This window comes from Nothobranchius furzeri, chromosome 15 (genome assembly GCF_043380555.1).
Source record: "Nothobranchius furzeri strain GRZ-AD chromosome 15, NfurGRZ-RIMD1, whole genome shotgun sequence".
NCBI classification, from domain to species: domain Eukaryota; kingdom Metazoa; phylum Chordata; class Actinopteri; order Cyprinodontiformes; family Nothobranchiidae; genus Nothobranchius; species Nothobranchius furzeri.
This window is the reverse complement of record NC_091755.1, coordinates 39,082,705-39,098,754: the sequence shown is the minus strand read 5'-3', so window position 1 is coordinate 39,098,754 and position 16,050 is coordinate 39,082,705. Positions and strand designations below refer to the sequence as shown.

At 43.5% G+C, this 16,050-nt stretch overlaps 3 protein-coding genes across 6 annotated transcripts in view; 2 read left to right on the top strand and 1 right to left on the bottom strand.

Annotated features, from left to right (window-relative positions):
- The first annotated feature begins 649 nt into the window (after positions 1–649).
- cptp (ceramide-1-phosphate transfer protein) lies at positions 650–2,697 on the top strand. Its single transcript, XM_015967111.3, has 2 exons — positions 650–997; positions 1,963–2,697. Exons 1-2 carry the CDS (start codon positions 864–866, stop codon positions 2,483–2,485), a joined length of 657 nt encoding a protein of 218 aa, XP_015822597.1. The 5' UTR covers positions 650–863; the 3' UTR covers positions 2,486–2,697.
- Positions 2,698–3,892: 1,195 nt separating this feature from the next.
- On the bottom strand, positions 3,893–9,662 carry ddx19a (DEAD-box helicase 19a). Of its 4 annotated transcripts, none has more exons than XM_054745704.1 (11): positions 9,645–9,662; positions 9,345–9,396; positions 9,060–9,255; positions 8,883–8,975; positions 7,452–7,554; positions 7,253–7,367; positions 6,995–7,176; positions 6,291–6,524; positions 5,787–5,949; positions 4,282–4,473; positions 3,893–4,208 (listed from the first exon to the last, which is right to left on the bottom strand). In XM_054745704.1, exons 2-11 carry the CDS (start codon positions 9,376–9,378, stop codon positions 4,147–4,149), a joined length of 1,374 nt encoding a protein of 457 aa, XP_054601679.1. In that variant the 5' UTR covers positions 9,379–9,396; positions 9,645–9,662; the 3' UTR covers positions 3,893–4,146. The 4 variants fall into 4 exon arrangements, with proteins under 4 accessions (XP_054601679.1, XP_054601678.1, XP_054601677.1 ...); XM_054745703.2 differs by having other exon boundaries at positions 9,605–9,659; XM_054745702.1 differs by lacking the exon at positions 9,645–9,662 and having other exon boundaries at positions 9,345–9,638.
- Positions 9,663–10,081: 419 nt separating this feature from the next.
- Positions 10,082–16,050, top strand: part of vwa5b1 (von Willebrand factor A domain containing 5B1) — a 55,597-nt gene continuing 49,628 nt past the window's right edge. Inside the window, exon 1 of the mRNA XM_054745706.2 lies at positions 10,082–12,527. The gene's annotated coding sequence lies outside the window, so the exon portion shown is untranslated. The remainder of the gene's footprint in view (positions 12,528–16,050) is intronic.

Here is a 16,050-nt window from a genome sequence, read left to right as displayed (position 1 = left end):
TTCATACAAAAAATAAATAAAAACACTACCGAAGTCTTATTAATACTTATTTATTCTAATTATTCTTCACGTTAAAATGTGTTGTAACTTTGCGTTTAACTGTTCAAAAAATTCTAGCTGAATATTAAATATGTTTATGAGGTTATCATCATCATTGCTTTTAAGTTAAATTAAGTGGAAAACAGTGCTCTTTATTGTATTTATTAAATTAACAGAAAAACATATTAGTTTGGGTTTTTGGACATGTAGCAGAATGTTTTACAAAGTTATGTTTTTATGCAGATAATTGCTGAAGTTTAACTGTGGTTCCAGCATTTTACTTATTTATTGCAGTTTATGTTTGGAAACCAAAATGTGCCCAAAACACATTTTATTTTATTTCCACACTAACATTTAGTTAAATGTGTGTATTTTTATTTAAACGAACAGACATGAATACCCATAAAATATGTAAATAAATTGTTTCCTACTTTGAAAAGTGAAAACTTTTATTCTCGTTTCGCTTCCCTTTAAATACAATGAAATGGCTCCAGTTTCCATTTTGATTCATCCGCGAGTTTAAAATTGAGCTCAGTTGTTCTCGTTTTACATTTCCAGTGGGATTTATTTTGAAAGTAAGACTTTCAATCTCCCGTGTATTTCCGTTTGAGCATGCGCAGTAAACGTGGCTCAGAACAGGAAGGACCTGTCATTTCCACTGATGAAAAGCACCGATGAAACGTCTTCTTAGCTCTCTGAAACCTCCCCGTAGGTGATGCGTTTGCTGTCCGGGTTCCCTCGCCCAGCTCCAGCTTTTTCCTCGCCATTAAAGACGAGTTCTTCTTTAATTTGGTGGTTTTGTTCACATATCCTCATCCAGAACCATGGCAGGTTCATGGTCTTCAGATAATCAGAAATTCTGCATGCGGGAGGTGCTGGACACTTTTAAATTATGTTTGTCGCCCGATAAAGAAGTCTATCTAGAACACTACGTCGCTGGATGGCGTGGTCTCGTCAAGTAAGTGATTATCTACAGTTTTACTGATTTTTAAATAATTTCGGAGTCTACACTTACACAAAATGTGTTTATTTATTTTATTGCATAGGCTATTTTATGGCGTGCATTTTTTTTTAAATTATACAGCTCCTAAATTGGCATCATATTAGTAAACATGGAAAAATAAAATTCCACTATTCCAGAACCGCATTGGTGGCTGCACTAAATTACTCTGAGGGCCCTGACGTTGGAGACGCCTGTTCTAAAACAACTAATCTCAGAAATATCCTCCAGGCCACATGATATCTGTGTACACTGTTTTAAACCTCGACACAGTTATTCTTACTGAAGGATGAAATTCTGACAGGAATCTGTTTGCGAAGTCGCTGTGACTGCAGCTATGACTCTCTATCTAATTAGTCTGTTTCTCCAAACTGAGGCCGCTCAGTGAACCATCTTAAACAGGTAAAATAGAAATTTTTTGTAACTTTTCCACAGAAGCACTTGTAAGCTCTGATCTTGATCATGTATCATGGTATCAGATTAATGTTCTGAATAATCTAAATATGTTTAAAATTAAAACGAGGTGAACAAAGCCTTCATTGTTGTTTTCTCTTGATCTCTAAAGTTTAGAGCTTTAATCCCATCGTAGGATGGGGCTGAAACGGGTCTGAATGAATAAACACATTTCAAATCTTGTAGGAAAACCCTTTAATGTATAGAAATGCAGGAAAAAAGACCAATTAAAGACAAACGTATCTAAATCAGACACCACTGGGAAGATGTTGGGTTCTCTTACAGGTGGTTACCCTAGCAACGCCTCAGGTCGTAACCTAGTTTTCTGTTGGAGCTGCTGGCGAGTTCCTAGAATTCCTCGTGGGTCTGACTGATTACGTTTAGCCGGTTAAAGCTGGACTCTTCTGCGCCGAGCTGTAGCGACATGACAAACAGCTCACGGTGTGCATTTTCTAAATCCCCCCCGACAGGTTCCTGAACAGCTTGGGCAGTGTCTTCACCTTCATTTCTAAAGACGCCGTCAGCAAGATCCAGATCCTGTCAAACTTTCTGAGTGGGGAGAGCAGCTCTCAGTACGTCACGGTGCAGTCCATGGTGAGCTATGAGCTCGAGAATCAGCTGGTGGACGTGAACAAGACTGGCATCCACCCCGAGTCGGGCTGCCGCACCCTACTGAGGCTCCACCGAGCGCTCAGGTGGCTGGAGCTCTTCCTAGAGCGTCTCCGTACCAGCGACAAGCACAGCAAGACCTCTGTCATGTGCTCAGAGGCCTACAACGAGTCTCTGGCTCAGCACCACCCGTGGTTGGTCCGTAAGGCAGCTGGCCTGGCATTTGTTGTCCTGCCTGGACGTACTGCTTTCTTTGAAGTGATGAATGTTGGCCCCCCTGAGCAGGTGGTAGCTGTGCTGGGGGAGGCCCTGCCTCTCATCTTGGAGGTGTACCAGATCACAGAAGACCTTTACGCTAAGCACCACCTGCTGGACTTACCATAGAGGAAAAACCCTGCTAGGATCTGCTGGTGAGGGGATTCAATATGGAAGTGGACCTGTTGCTCTCTGATGAATGCCATAACTTGTATTAAATTGAAGAACAGCAGATTGTAGCCCCATGCATCCTGATTTATAATATGCTGCTTGTTTGTTTCTCTCATCTATCAATTAAAATGCACCAATAGTAATTATTTAGAAGCTAATAAAGTTTTAAAGCTATAATTTATTTCCACCTTGCTTTTCAAACTTTGATATACAGACTTGATATTTACTAGCTGGAATAATCCCAGAATACTTGACTGTCTGACTGGTTACTTGGAATGCATTAAAAATTCATTAAAAAAGATTTGGTGTGGCAGTTTCTGAGCGGGGCTTTTACTATTTATTGTTTTAGCCAAGTATTATCATTTTTACTATGACTAAATGTATCAAAGTACTTTAAATAATATACTTCATTACGACTAAAGACGCCTGGGATTGATTTGGATTAAATGTGAGGAAACCCAATTTTAATCCCATAACAGGTGCAGTTACAGCCTTCCGACACCAGGGGCTGCCCTCGTGCCGAAAACAGGTCGTCATGGGGGCACGGGTACCATGTTGCTAGGGCAACATCGTCACGAGTCGACATGAGCATCCACTTCCTGTTTCTACGGGTGGAAAACAAAATACTGATCCTCAGTACAATCATGTTTAACTTGTAATATTGACTCGTTTGTAAATTGGTAGAAAAAGTCTAGTAAATAATTAAAACTAAAGTTTTATCTGATGTTTAAAGTAACGATTGTGATGGTCCCCCCAACAGGGTAGCAATGCTTTAGCAAGCCAAGATGGTAGGAAATCTTCTCTAGGACGGTGCAGAGCCGCCAGGGACGGCTGACTCAGACAACCAAGAGCGGTCGGAGGTTCACGGCAGCCCCAAGCCAGACGAAGCCTTCCGTTACCGAGCTTCAGCTGGGCCGCAGGTGGAGCAGAGAACATTCTGCAGATGCTCCACCTGTGTGACACTCCTGCAGCTTCACCAGAATAACTAAAATAAAGTCGTCTCTCTGAGGGGAGTCCTAGAAGGAGCTGGACAAACTCATGCCCCAGCTCCAACTGCTTGAGACCCAGAGGTTGGAGGATGAGTAGATGATCAGCGGTCTCAGGTGGACATCTGCTTCTGGCAGTGAGCGATCCGCATGATCAGAGCTTTCAGCGGCACTTTGACTCTGCAGGCGGTGAGATCCAGCGCAGAGCTCCAGTTCGCTGCCAGCTAAAAAGCTTCCATCCACACAGCAACAGCTCATTTTGTTTGAAAGTAAACCAAGTGCCAAATTTGAGCTCGACATTGGGATGAATTCATCATGAAACCTTTATGCAGCTTTAAACTGGATTCAGGTAAGCAGTTAGTGCAGACAGACACACAGCTCAGTGGAACAGATGCATTTATTTAGCATAACCAGCGTTTAGTGACTGGAGCAACAAACCACTTCTGGACGTACGAAGTTCAGAAGGAAGATATTCTTGCTGTTATAAAACATAACATTTATGAAGCACACATAAAAATCCAACATTGACAAAGGTGGGCTCTGAACAACAGAATATATTTGTTTCAAATAAAAACAAACTTTATAAAAAAACAAACAAAACACTCACATGCAAAAGGAAACAGAACAGCAAGTTCATTTCAAAAGCATCTCCATTTGTTCAAGTTCGCTGGTGTCCAGTTTTGTGATTTTTCGGCCTGTGGAGGAAAAAGACGTTAAGGATCTTTGTGGATGTCGTTCAGAACACAATCATCATTTATAAATGCTGACCAAAGTGTTCCTCGATCTGCTTTAGGACGACCATGTCTTCTTCGCTGTCCACCATGTTGACAGCGAATCCCCGCTTGCCAAAGCGCCCTGAGCGGCCGATGCGATGCAGGTACGTCTCATTGTCAGCGTCTCCTTTCATGTTCACTGGGAGGTCGAAGTTGACCACAAGGGTCACCTGCGCCACATCAATACCTGCAAGCAACACGAGCAGAAACAGGAGATACGTCTTCAAAAACACATTTATGTTTTTTTTTTCCCCGTGTCCTGTCTGGCTGTGAAGCAAACAGAATTAATGTCTGAATGCTGGTGGCAAGCCTTACAGATTTACTCTCAGGTGGAGCGTTAAAGCGTCTGCTTTTAATGTCACGCCTGATAAAACTTTATTGTTTTTGAATGCTTTTTAATTCTGACCAGACACGGAGTCAGAGGTGAAAGAGAAAGGAAGAGACAAAAGGAAGGGATGGGGGGGTGGGTTTCACAAAAATGAACAACAATGAACAAGAGTCTGCTTCTAGACCTGCAGGAAGAGAAAAACAACACAGCAATACAACAGGAGCAAGCTATCACTGCGTCAACCTGATGACATCAACATTGTTTTACTGAACAATCACGCGATAATAAATCACAGTGCATTTAGTGCCAACCACAGCCTTAAGACATGTGTTGAACGTGCCCAAGTCCATACTTATGAGAGCACCATGTGAGCACCTGTGTGTGTACACGCGCTTGTTTATGTAAGGTTTCTCTATAGGAGCGTCCACGCTCCTGAACAAACATTTCCCATCACGCGCTCTGCGCTCCTCTGACCAAGGCCAGCTCGTTGTCCCTCGCTCTAGGTGTCGTCCTCGCGGGGACCGGGCTTTCTCAGTCCTAGCACCGTCACTATGGAACCAGTTGCCACCCTCAGTTAGGCTGTCCCCATCTCTGCCAGTCTTCAAGTCGCCTAAAAACCCACCTCCTCCGCTTGGCGTTTCCTGAACATGTTTGAATTTGTCCCTCTTTTATGTTGATTTTATCTCACAGTTTTCATTAGTTCACTTTTTCCCTTGTTTTATACATTTGTCTTCTACTAGAATGTTTCACCTTTTTTGTAATTTGTAATCTGTAATTTGAATTGCTTTTATTTCCTGATTTATTCACTTTCTTTAACTTTGTACTGTACCATGCTCAGCGCCTTGGGCTTCCTGACAGGGTTGCGGAAGGCGCTTTATAAATAAAGCTTTGATTTGGTTTGAATAGAGTGTGAGGGGCCACAGATCCACCCCCTAAAGATGTGCAGGAGATGGAGGGAGCTCCAATTCCCAGAGATCCAGGAGCTGTCCCAGAGCACAGGGACCCCAGGGAGACTGCAACCAGAAAAGCCCCTACCCCTTCTCGAGAGACGCAGAGGATTTACCCGGGGGGTCACAAACAGCAGCGTCCCGGGAGATAACTACAACTAGCCCCCAGGCCCGCCCGCAGCCCCCATGTATTGTTTATTTGTTATATTTGGGTTAGACTCTCACCTCTGGAACACACGTTTGTAGACACGAGCACCTTCTCTTTACCATTCCTGAAACGTTCAATCACAGCGGCTCTCTGATCCACCATCATCTCACCGCTCAGCAGCGCCACCTGGTGACCCTCAGTGGTCAGACTAGCAGCCAGCCAGGAAGCCATTTTTCTAGTCTGACAGTAAAAAGCAGTTTGAGTGTTTTGCATATGTGTCATTTAACGATTAATGACAATTAAAGTGTGATGCCTTGCACTGGCTTCCCTGAACAGAAAGCTTTATCCTGGTGTTTTTGAACTGGATAATTACGTAAAGTTGAAACTGGACTGACCTTTAATCAAACTGAATAAAATTAATCAAATGTGTGAAAGACTGGGGACAGTTTTACTCTCGAGTTTACTTTAGGCTGCACTAACTCATTCAGTGTCTAAGACTGACTTTTAAATCTCTAATATCTTTTCATGTTGATAATTAAAGTCATAGATCTGAGTGTTTAGCTTGCAGACTTGACACTCACGTGGCAGAAGATCACAGTCTGTGCGATCGTCAGGCATCCGTACAGATTACAGAGAGAGTTGAACTTGTCCTCCTTCCCACTGCAGACTACATAGAACTGCTTGATGGTGTCCAGGGTCTCCTCTTCCCGCTTCAGCTTGATGATGTTAGGATCAGGAACGACTCTCTTTGCAAACTGCAACACAGAGTCCTCGAATGTTGCAGAGAAAAGCAGCATCTGACAGTCTTCGCTTAGCTGCCTAAATTTAATCAAAAACAGGAATGATCAGAAATGAAATTGTTTAAAGAGCAAGTCACCCCCAAATCAACTTTTTTTTTGCTGATAAACTACATAAATGTGTGTCTAATCGTGCTGCAGACACGTGTAGTCAATAATTTGGCACTTCAGTGCCTCTTAGTTAAAATTTAAATATTCTGCCTAAAACTGTCAGTGTTGTGCCGTCGTCAGGTAAAAACTCTGCACTGCATTTGAATTTAAATCTGCCACTGCTATTGGCTAAGAGGTATGCTATGATGTAAACTGGTCCTTATGATGTCACAATGTCGTTGTGAGCCTGTGTGTGTATTGGTTTGCAGCTCCGCCCTCTCGGTCTGCAAGGCAACAGCATTTGTTGCATTTTTCAAACATGAAGAGGGAGTTGAGTAAGAATCTGGCAGGGGTTGACTTGCTCTTTAAATTGGTGATGAGTTTTGTGAGAAGAAAACCCGCCTGTGGATCCGAATACTCTGATCCCGATGGCCCTGCATGTTGATCATCACATCAGCTTCATCCAGCACAAAGATGGAAATCTTCTTGGGGTCAATCATCTTGTACTTTGTGCACCAGTCCAGAACCGTCCCTGGTGTTCCAACCACAATGTGCTCCTGCAGCCTGCTCCCTCTCACGGCTGAACACAAAGACAGCTCTAGAGGTTACACCAGGCAGCAACACACTCCAGCTGAGGACTAAAAGTGCAGGAATACCTTTTGTCCCTCGGACGGCATATGCCAGCTTTACATCTGGGCAGAACTTCCCCATCTGCTCTATCACTTGGCCGGTCTGCAAGGCTAGCTCATATGTTGGAGCGACACACAGACACTAAAGGAGAGAGAGGTTTTCCCACTCTGATTTAAAGACACCAGCTGGTCCAGGAGACCATAGAAGCTCTGAAGCTCATCTTACCTGAGTCCACTGATTGGCAGGATTTACATGGCTGAGCATGGCCAGGCAGAAGGCAGCAGTTTTACCCGTACCAGACTGAGACTGAGCGATCAGATTCTGCAGTCTACAAGAAAAGAGTTCACATAAAACAGCTGTGATCAGAGGGCTCTATCCTCTCCTCAGGGGCAGAAGGATCAGGAGTTCGGGAGGTTTCATGATCGATTTGAACTGCTCTTTTTCCAGTGCGCGGAGATTTTACACAATACATACAACTACAGCCATTTTTTAAGTATCGACTAGGAGCAAAAGTGAAAAGAGGCAGGGGTTTAATACTGTTTCATTTATTAATTTAATTATAGTTTAATCAAAAGTTTTTCCCTAGTTTAAATGTGATTGGTCTCAGACTATTTTTGAACAAGGACAAACACGTTAAATAGGTAAATGTACATCTATACACCAGCTTTCATAAAAACTGTGATTTCAGTATTTTATTTCTAGATGTTTTAAATTTAACTCACTCACTCACTGCCAGCCGTTTCCTGATCACTAACGGCCTTCGCTGCCAGCGTTTCTCACCGTTTTTTAAGAGTCACAGAACGTTGCACGCTAGGATTATGTCGATGCCAAAACAACCAAAACAAAGAGGAGACTCACCTCTTACATCAGGAAGAATCCGCGTGTTTCGAGCGTTATCCGTTCTTTCATAATCCGTTGTCGAATTGTGATCGGCAGACGCTTTTCCGGTTCACGCCTCACTTTTTTTTACAGGAACGGCCCAAAACGATCTCCTAATACATGGATGGTCTGCTTCCTGATCATGTGACGTGTGACGTATGCGGATGAAGATCGGCTTCAGGGCTGAGATGTTTGTTCTCTCAGTGCGGGGGCTCGTTCCGATGCTCAAACAGTAAAAAATGCAAATGACGACTTTAGTCGTCATTGGCAGTGAATGAGTTAATAAAACATGAATGATAGGAAATTATTGAGTCATTGAAAATGACCCATGATGCATCAGTGAGTTTCATCCTGACAGCAGCAGCTCGTAAGACACTGGTGGTCGGAGGGACACGTCACACCAGTGTTCTGCAGACCTCGCCTCTGTTAGTGCGCCCCATGGCAGCCGTGGCTACATCGTAGCTCATCATCACCAGCGTGTGAATGTGTGAATGACTGATTGTGTTGTGAACCTTGAGGGGTTGTGGAACCCCAAACTGTGCTATGCAAATACAGGCCATTTACCATCACAGCCCTCTGAACCAGATCATGAACTTTTACTTTTGTTGTGTTGAGCAACTAGAATAAATCCAGCCAACGAGAACACATAAAAAATTACTTGGTATCTAAAGAAGCAAATATATTTTTTCCCCATCTAAATAATGTTTAGAAGACCTTTAAAATCTTTAGTAAAGTAGCAGTTTAGGCAGCATCACATAAGAGCACAAGTGAACTCACGGCTGAGCCAGCATCAAAGGCAAAGCGCTCTCCTGGATTCTTGATGGCCTGTTGAAACCCATGCTGTAAACACCTTCCAACAGCTCAGGTTTCCTAACATACACGACAGAAAGAGATTTAAATGGGTCAATTAAAAAATATGATTAGTATTTAGGTTTTCTTCTCATCAGCACTCACAGTCTGAGCTCCTCAAAGGTCTTGACGGAGAACAGGGGGGAGGAGGGGTCTGCCTGCATGACCTCCACCTGGTTTTGGTTGATCACCAGAGAGCGGTGGATCAGTTTGTTCAGCAGGGACTGTTCAGCCAGCTCCGCTTTGTCCCCTTGTCCGTCGTCCATGTCTACACTTCTGTTCTTCTTAGGCCCGATGTTGGCTACAAGCGTTAACACCAATGCGACAGGCGAAAACAATTAGGATTCAATTCAAACACATGATAACACGCACAACGATCACTTAAATTACCATTTAAATCTTCTTTAACGTTGCAATCGCTCATCGTCTAAGAGTAGTCGAGCTATCAAAAAAAAGAGTCGATAATAAGAGAGCTAATAGCTTTTTATCTAGTTAGCTAACTTCGTATGCTAAACTAACGATTATCCTTAAAACTCATCCACAAAATGAAGGTTTGAGTCCTTGAACGTCAAATGTAACAAAACCCCGAGTCTTTGTTCGGGTTTCTATCCAATAGTTCAGCAGTTATATCAAGACTAAACAAAATTTACTTCGCCGTTGGTTTCTTCCCGCCGCCCCAGACCAACATACCAATCAACGGACTTCTCCTGTTGCCTTCACGGACAACGGAAAAGTCGGTGTTTCAACACTCAGCTAAAAGGAACTATTTGTTCTATTACATGAAAATGAAAAAAAAAAAACATTTATCTATGCCGATATAATAATAATAATAATAATAATAATAATAATAATAATAATAATAATAATAATAATAATAATAATAATAATAAAGATAATATTACTAAATCATTATTTTGGGTATTTATTGGGTTAAAATATTAACTCATGAAATAAGTCTGTCCACACTTTGTTTTCTATTTTATTTACATTTTGTGTCATGCTTGATAAGCGTGATATAATAAAGCAAAATATCGTATTATTTATAAAGTACACGATATTACTTGTCAATTAGATTTAAAAACGTAATGAGTCAGAATGTAAACTTTAGTTTTACGAACTTTATTAAGAAAACTTGAAGGCGTCACAAGGAACCGCAAAAAGCGTACCTGGTGCGTGACTTCAGGGTCACGGGGTCAGGACAGGACAGTGTAAATGCAGCTCTGTGACATCTAATAAACAAGAATGTAGCAACAATCTATAGACATATGATGTAACTGTGTATCAATAGACGCACAAGAAAAATTAAACTCCGATTTATGTAATGCCCAGAATAAGCGTCAGTTAACTGTGAGCCACCTAGAGGGGGGAACTATAACTACATGCAAAACACATGTCTTTTGTACATTGATGCATCTACATATGTCATTTAGAACAATTAGGCTTCAATTTATTTAAATATGGATTAAACCCAGTTGATTTGCAATTGTCTATTTGTACTGTGCACTGTTTCGTTTAGGACGTATTTTAACACTGTTTGTGCATGCAGACTAGCTGCTACTTCATCAGTCCTATACACTCTCAAAACAGATCAGTCAGTGTGTTTGCCTGCACACGTGTTTGGTGTTAAACACTTATACATAAAAATGTCTGAACATTAAAAAGAAAACCTGAAACAAAACTTTACAGCTGGGATGTTTGGCTCTACCCCAAAAAAGCACACAACTACTATAATATTGACTATTGAATTTTGGTTTAGATGATTGATAATCCTCTTCACTTTCGCTGTTCTGTCACCAAGATGCTCCCAACATGTGTTCACGTGCTTTAGCTTCTTATCATCTCAGCCTGACACAAACATCTGGAGCATAGACAGAAAGCTGTGGAGCATTAACCATGTATTCTTTTGTGGTACGCTGTGTTTAGTGTTAAACACTTATACATAAAGACACCCGAGACACCTTCTAGCTAGTCTCAGATTATAGGCAGCAACAATAACTTCTGTTGAATCATTGCTGATGTGTTGCTTCCTGATGTTAACACGCAGGTGTGTGCTCCGGACCAGAAGACGACCACAACGTCTGCTTTTATAGAGGAACTCACACTTAATGATAATTAGATCATCAGTATGTTCGATTAGCATATAGTCAATAAGAAAATTGTCTGGTGATAATTTCTTTTTCAGAATGCATTTACCTAAGTCAAGAGGTAGTATATCTGTATGTTTCATCAGACAAACCTTAAGCAATTTTATGTTAAAGAAAAACAAATTAAAACATTTTAGTGACAAATTAGACTTTCTTTACAAAATGGCTCATTCTTTCAACGGACTAATACACTTTACACGAGAAAGAATGTAGTTAATTAAATGATGTTCTTGCTAATATTCTTTAACATTTTTGTAAAAAAAAAAAAAAAGTAAGTCGATTAAGTGGTTTACAATCTAAAAACAGGTGTTTTTGTGCTTTCTCAGATAATAAATTATTTTGAGAATAAAGTTTATCAATAAGGTGTGGGACTCCATGCGTCCAATTCCTGAGCAATTTAATCAACTTTAACTCAAACCACTGGGTTTGTGGGTAATACGCCTTCATTTGGTCATTTGTTGAGTGTGAGATTGAAAGTGAGCTCGGGTGAGTGGTGGAAACAAGGAGAGAGAGAGAGAGAGAGAGAGAGAGAGAGAGAGAGAGAGAGAGAGAGAGAGAGAGAGAGAGAGAGAGAGAGAGAGAGAGAGAGAGAGAGAGAGAGAGAGAGAGAGAGAGGTGAGGAGGGGGGAGATGGGTGAGTTTTATTGGCTGCAGGTTGATCCAATTTAGAGGTGGATGAGTTTCACCCCCCCATACACACACACACACACTACGTGTTCACAACAGCAGCAAAATGAATTTTTCACATGCACATTAATTGTCATGGAAACCTCACGCAGAAAACGGATGGATCAAACTGATCACAAAATACAGACACGACCCAAATAAAAAAAACAGTTTGGGTTCAAAACGTTCCCGCCTGTGGTTTCCTGTCTCACAGCAGGCAGGCAGACAGGCAGATGGACAGACATGGGGTGCTGCGCCCTCTCTCACCCATCTGCTGGTGTTTTAAGCACACAGCACGCTCACTGATCTGCTAATAAAACAGATACCTGAATGACTTGTGATGTCAGCGAGGGCTCAAGTGAGTGGGTGGGGATGATGATGCTGTGAATGGTGATGGGAGAGGAGGAGGGGGAGGGGTGAGTGTCTGGACCCTCTCTTAGAGCCTCCTTTTTTCAATTTCAAACTCCACCATCCACACAGGGAGGAGAAGGAGGAGGAGGAGAGGATAAATGAAACATTTTCTGTGACCACATGTTGCCGTGCCTGACTGAACTGCTGCAGCAGCAGCCGCCTTCTCCTCTGCAGCCACTGCATGTGTAGTTCCTGCCACCTGTGGCAGCTCCCTCCTTGCCTCTACGCAACAACGAACGCAGAGAAAGAAAAAAATAAACAGCAGCTAAAGGTAGGAGAGGAGGCGGAATCTTCCAGGATAAGGAGACTCGGGATAGAAGGAGAGCCCTGCTGCAGTTGACACAGATGAAAGGTAGGACAACGGGAGTGGAAGTGTGATGAATTTTGCGTCCGCTGTGAATATTCCTGCCTTTTGTTTAGAATGGTAAAAAGTCAGGTGTTGGATTAGGGATTAAAACAGTCAGCGATGGGAACAGAAACCCACAGGCTGCTGTTCAACAGGTGGTGACAGAGCATCGGCTGCCCGCTGTGTGACAGCGCAGGTGAAAATGAAAGAGTTGATGTGTTTTTTTCTGATGTTTGGATGAATCCCAGAGGGGTGACAGGGTGATTCGTGTGAAGCACCTCTGAACTTCTCTTCAACACTCAAACACACTACGGGACAGAGAGCTGCTGCTTTTTAAAGCCAAAACTTTTGAGGATTACAGGTGGGTGTCCTCCTCCTGTCCAGCTGCAGGAGGACATTGGTCCTTCTCAGAGACAACCCGGCCTATTCCTGGTTGCGTCTGTGGTTTACTGGACACATGATGGCACTGTTGGGATGGACAAATGAATCTGTTGTTGCATCTTTATACATATTTTCCTGACGTCCATAGAAACACGTGGTGCCCACAAATTCCTCTCTGCTTTCCACAAACATCAGATTGATGAGCAGCCAGCTGTTTGACGTGACATCCTGTCTTGGTCCTGTGAATGAAAGAGCAGATGTTTGGGGTGTGACTGGCATCACTTCACTTTAGAGATGTAACTGGTCAATGTGCAGGCAGGCAGGTGAGCAGAAGAGCAGAGCTGTCTCTATGGATATTGCTTTCGTCATTGCGCTTCCCGTCAGGCTTGTGGCGGTGCGGCGACCATGCAGCAGACCCTGGACAGCCAGATCTAGAGATGGCAGGAGATCCAGCATGAATCAGCCCTAAAGCAGCAGCTAATCTTCATTTAATAGACAATTAATGATGCAGAGATTTCCTCTCTTCAAATAAAGCTAAAATCTGGATTTTCGCTTTGCGGCAACTTGGCTGCCACTTTACATCTGTCTTATAGCTGTGACCTTTAACGCAAATGCCCATAACGCCTGCGACGCCTTACCTGTTGGGTTTTACATCACACTGAGGAGGACTGCTGAGGCCAGGGAGTCTAAAAAATCTGTTCCAGTGACAGCTTCTGCTCTTTTAAGTCTGCTACGAGACCGTGCTGTGTGTTTGATCTAAAGGCGGCTGGGTAACAAAAACATAAACTAAAAGGATGAATACCAATCTCAAAGATGAATGAGTGAAAGTAAACAATCCTTATTTCATATCTCTGCTCTTCTTGTGATGTTTATTTAATCAGTTCTACAGGATTTCTCAACTTTTCTTTGGAATGCTGTTGCTTCTTCGTTCATTCGTGCAGAGTGAGCCTCAAGAAATGAAAAGAGTGGACAAATAAGGGACTGAATAACAAATACCAGGCTTAATAAATAATTACAGACCCGTTTCTAAATGACCCTGTAACAGAGGAAACTGTTACTAGTGGCTATTTTTACATTTCACACCATGGCGTTAACTTAAATCCTAGCAGCAATCATTGATTCAAGTCTTATTTTAAAAACTGTTTATTTCTTTGTCACTTTGTCCAAATGTTTGTCTGGTTGATTGGTTCCAGCTGGGGGAGGATGGTTTGGTTCCACCTAAACAGGACAGATAATATTCAGTCAGTTTGACCATGGGCAATAACTCTTTGACAGTAATGTGTTCTGTGTGTGGACTGAATTTTAAATAGGTAAATGAACCGAACTTACCTGTCTTGTCTTCTCCAGGGCGTCCTGTTAAGGGTTTCCCCTGAAACATGGGCACCATTTTAAAGGTTCTGGGAGGAGCCATGAGGCAGAGTGGGAAGGGGTGTTTGAGAATTGCATTTTGGATGTTTATGGTGGGGAGACGAAGATCTATATCATCAAAAGAAGTCCTAGGAGAAGGGAGAAGTCAAAGGCCCCACGTGACATATACAGTCATACACAAACACAGTCACACACTCCCTCCCTCATGCTCACACATGCACATACAACCAAAGACTTACAAAAATGCACGCCAGACACCCACTCATGCTCCCCATACACACCCTATTCACTCTGGTCCCGATACTGATGCACACGGGGTACAACCATCACCGGTTCCCAGAGTTCAACCCTTTCTGCTGGGGTGCTGTTGAGCAGGCTCCCCCGCCCAATGCTGAGCACAGCAACCCACCACCACCTCCTAGCCTCCAGCTCCAGGAAGCCAAGAGACAACAGAGGTGTGCTAAGACCCCTAGTCTCCCTCCGCCTGCTCCAATATGGTGTTAGTGAGTGTTGATGAGGTGTATTCCATGGCTGTGGTGAGCGGGCACTGCAGGCATCGTCTGGCCTATGCCAGCTGATACCACCGCACCACCCCACTTGCACCCACAGCCCTCGGTGTCTAAGTGCAGTTTAAAATTGGAAGTGGGCACCGGCACTCGGGGAGAGGCTGAGAAATCCCCCTGCCAAATGCCGTTGAATGTGCTCACTCCCAAGGCCCTAAGTGTGTGTTTGCATGGAATGTCGTCGGTGGAAGTGTATAAGGTGCAAATAAAATTGGGGGGCAGGTTGCCACAGGAATGCGGAAATGGGGTCCATACCCGCACTCCCTGACTTGTCCACCCCCCAAGGTCCTATGTGCATGTTTGTGTGATGATGGGAGGGAGCAGGAGGAGAGAAATGTGTGGGGATGGAGAGGAATGGCTGGTTGGGCTTAGCTCCCCCACTGGCCTCAATAGGCACCTCTATTGTTCAAATGCCACCCAGAGCGTGGAGACCCCAGCCCATCCTGCCAGGGCCCAAAGCAGCAGCATCACAGAGCCTCACGGAGCCCGAGGGCACCAACCCAGCCCCATCCCAGCAGAATATCTACGCCCATCCCTGCATTTGCACAACTTCTAGATTATATAAGACATAGGACATCAAAGTAAGTTTGGGTCCTCCCCCTCCTGGACTTCCCCCTCCCCTGTGATGGGACAGTAGAGGAGCTAAGGTCTACCTGAGGCCCCTGAACCCGAGTCAGGCATTGCTGCATGTTCCTGCCTTCTCCCTGGCAGCATACATGTCAGGACCCGAACAAGATCCTTCTGCTTAAAATGTTCAAATTTAGCCACGGTGGGACGAGGTCTTCTGCTGTCTACTCTTTTAGCTCCAAGGCGATGTACCCGTTGAAAGGTGATGTTTTTTACCGTTTCTTCGGGCATCTTCATTTGGGTCTGGAGAAAGTTTTTTATTGTTTGCTCGCAGTTCTCGGCCCCTCCAGTCTGCTCTGGCAGGCCTGCGAACACCAAATTATCCCTCATGCTACGGGCCTGAAGGTCCAAAACCGTCTCCTTCAGAATCTTGTTGTCCTGGGTGATCCGCGTCATTCCCTCTTCCAGGGAAGAAACGGACTCCCGCAGAGACGTGTTCTCAGCAGCGAGCTGCTCAACCTGCTCTTGGCTGAACTCCAAAGATGTTCGGAGGTTCTGAAACTCCCGGTGTAGAACCTCAAGCAGATGAAGTCACCCCTCAAATCCCAGAAGCCGTTTATCTATAGAATCTAATAATTCTAATATGTCCT

Excerpts from the sequence above, each read along its gene's own strand:
- ddx19a (XM_054745704.1), bottom strand. The coding sequence starts at position 9,378 with ATGAGCGATTGCAACGTTAAAGAAGATTTAAATG. Across the intron at positions 7,555-8,882 it reads CCTTTGATGCTGGCTCAGCC|ACTGCAGAATCTGATCGCTC; the intron begins GTGAGTTCACTT and ends CTTTTCTTGTAG. Across the intron at positions 5,950-6,290 it reads AGACTGTGATCTTCTGCCAC|ACTAGAAAAATGGCTTCCTG; the intron begins GTGAGTGTCAAG and ends TTTTACTGTCAG.
- cptp (XM_015967111.3), top strand. The coding sequence starts at position 864 with ATGGCAGGTTCATGGTCTTCAGATAATCAGAAATTCTGCATGCGGGAG. Across the intron at positions 998-1,962 it reads GGATGGCGTGGTCTCGTCAA|GTTCCTGAACAGCTTGGGCA; the intron begins GTAAGTGATTAT and ends CCCCCCCGACAG.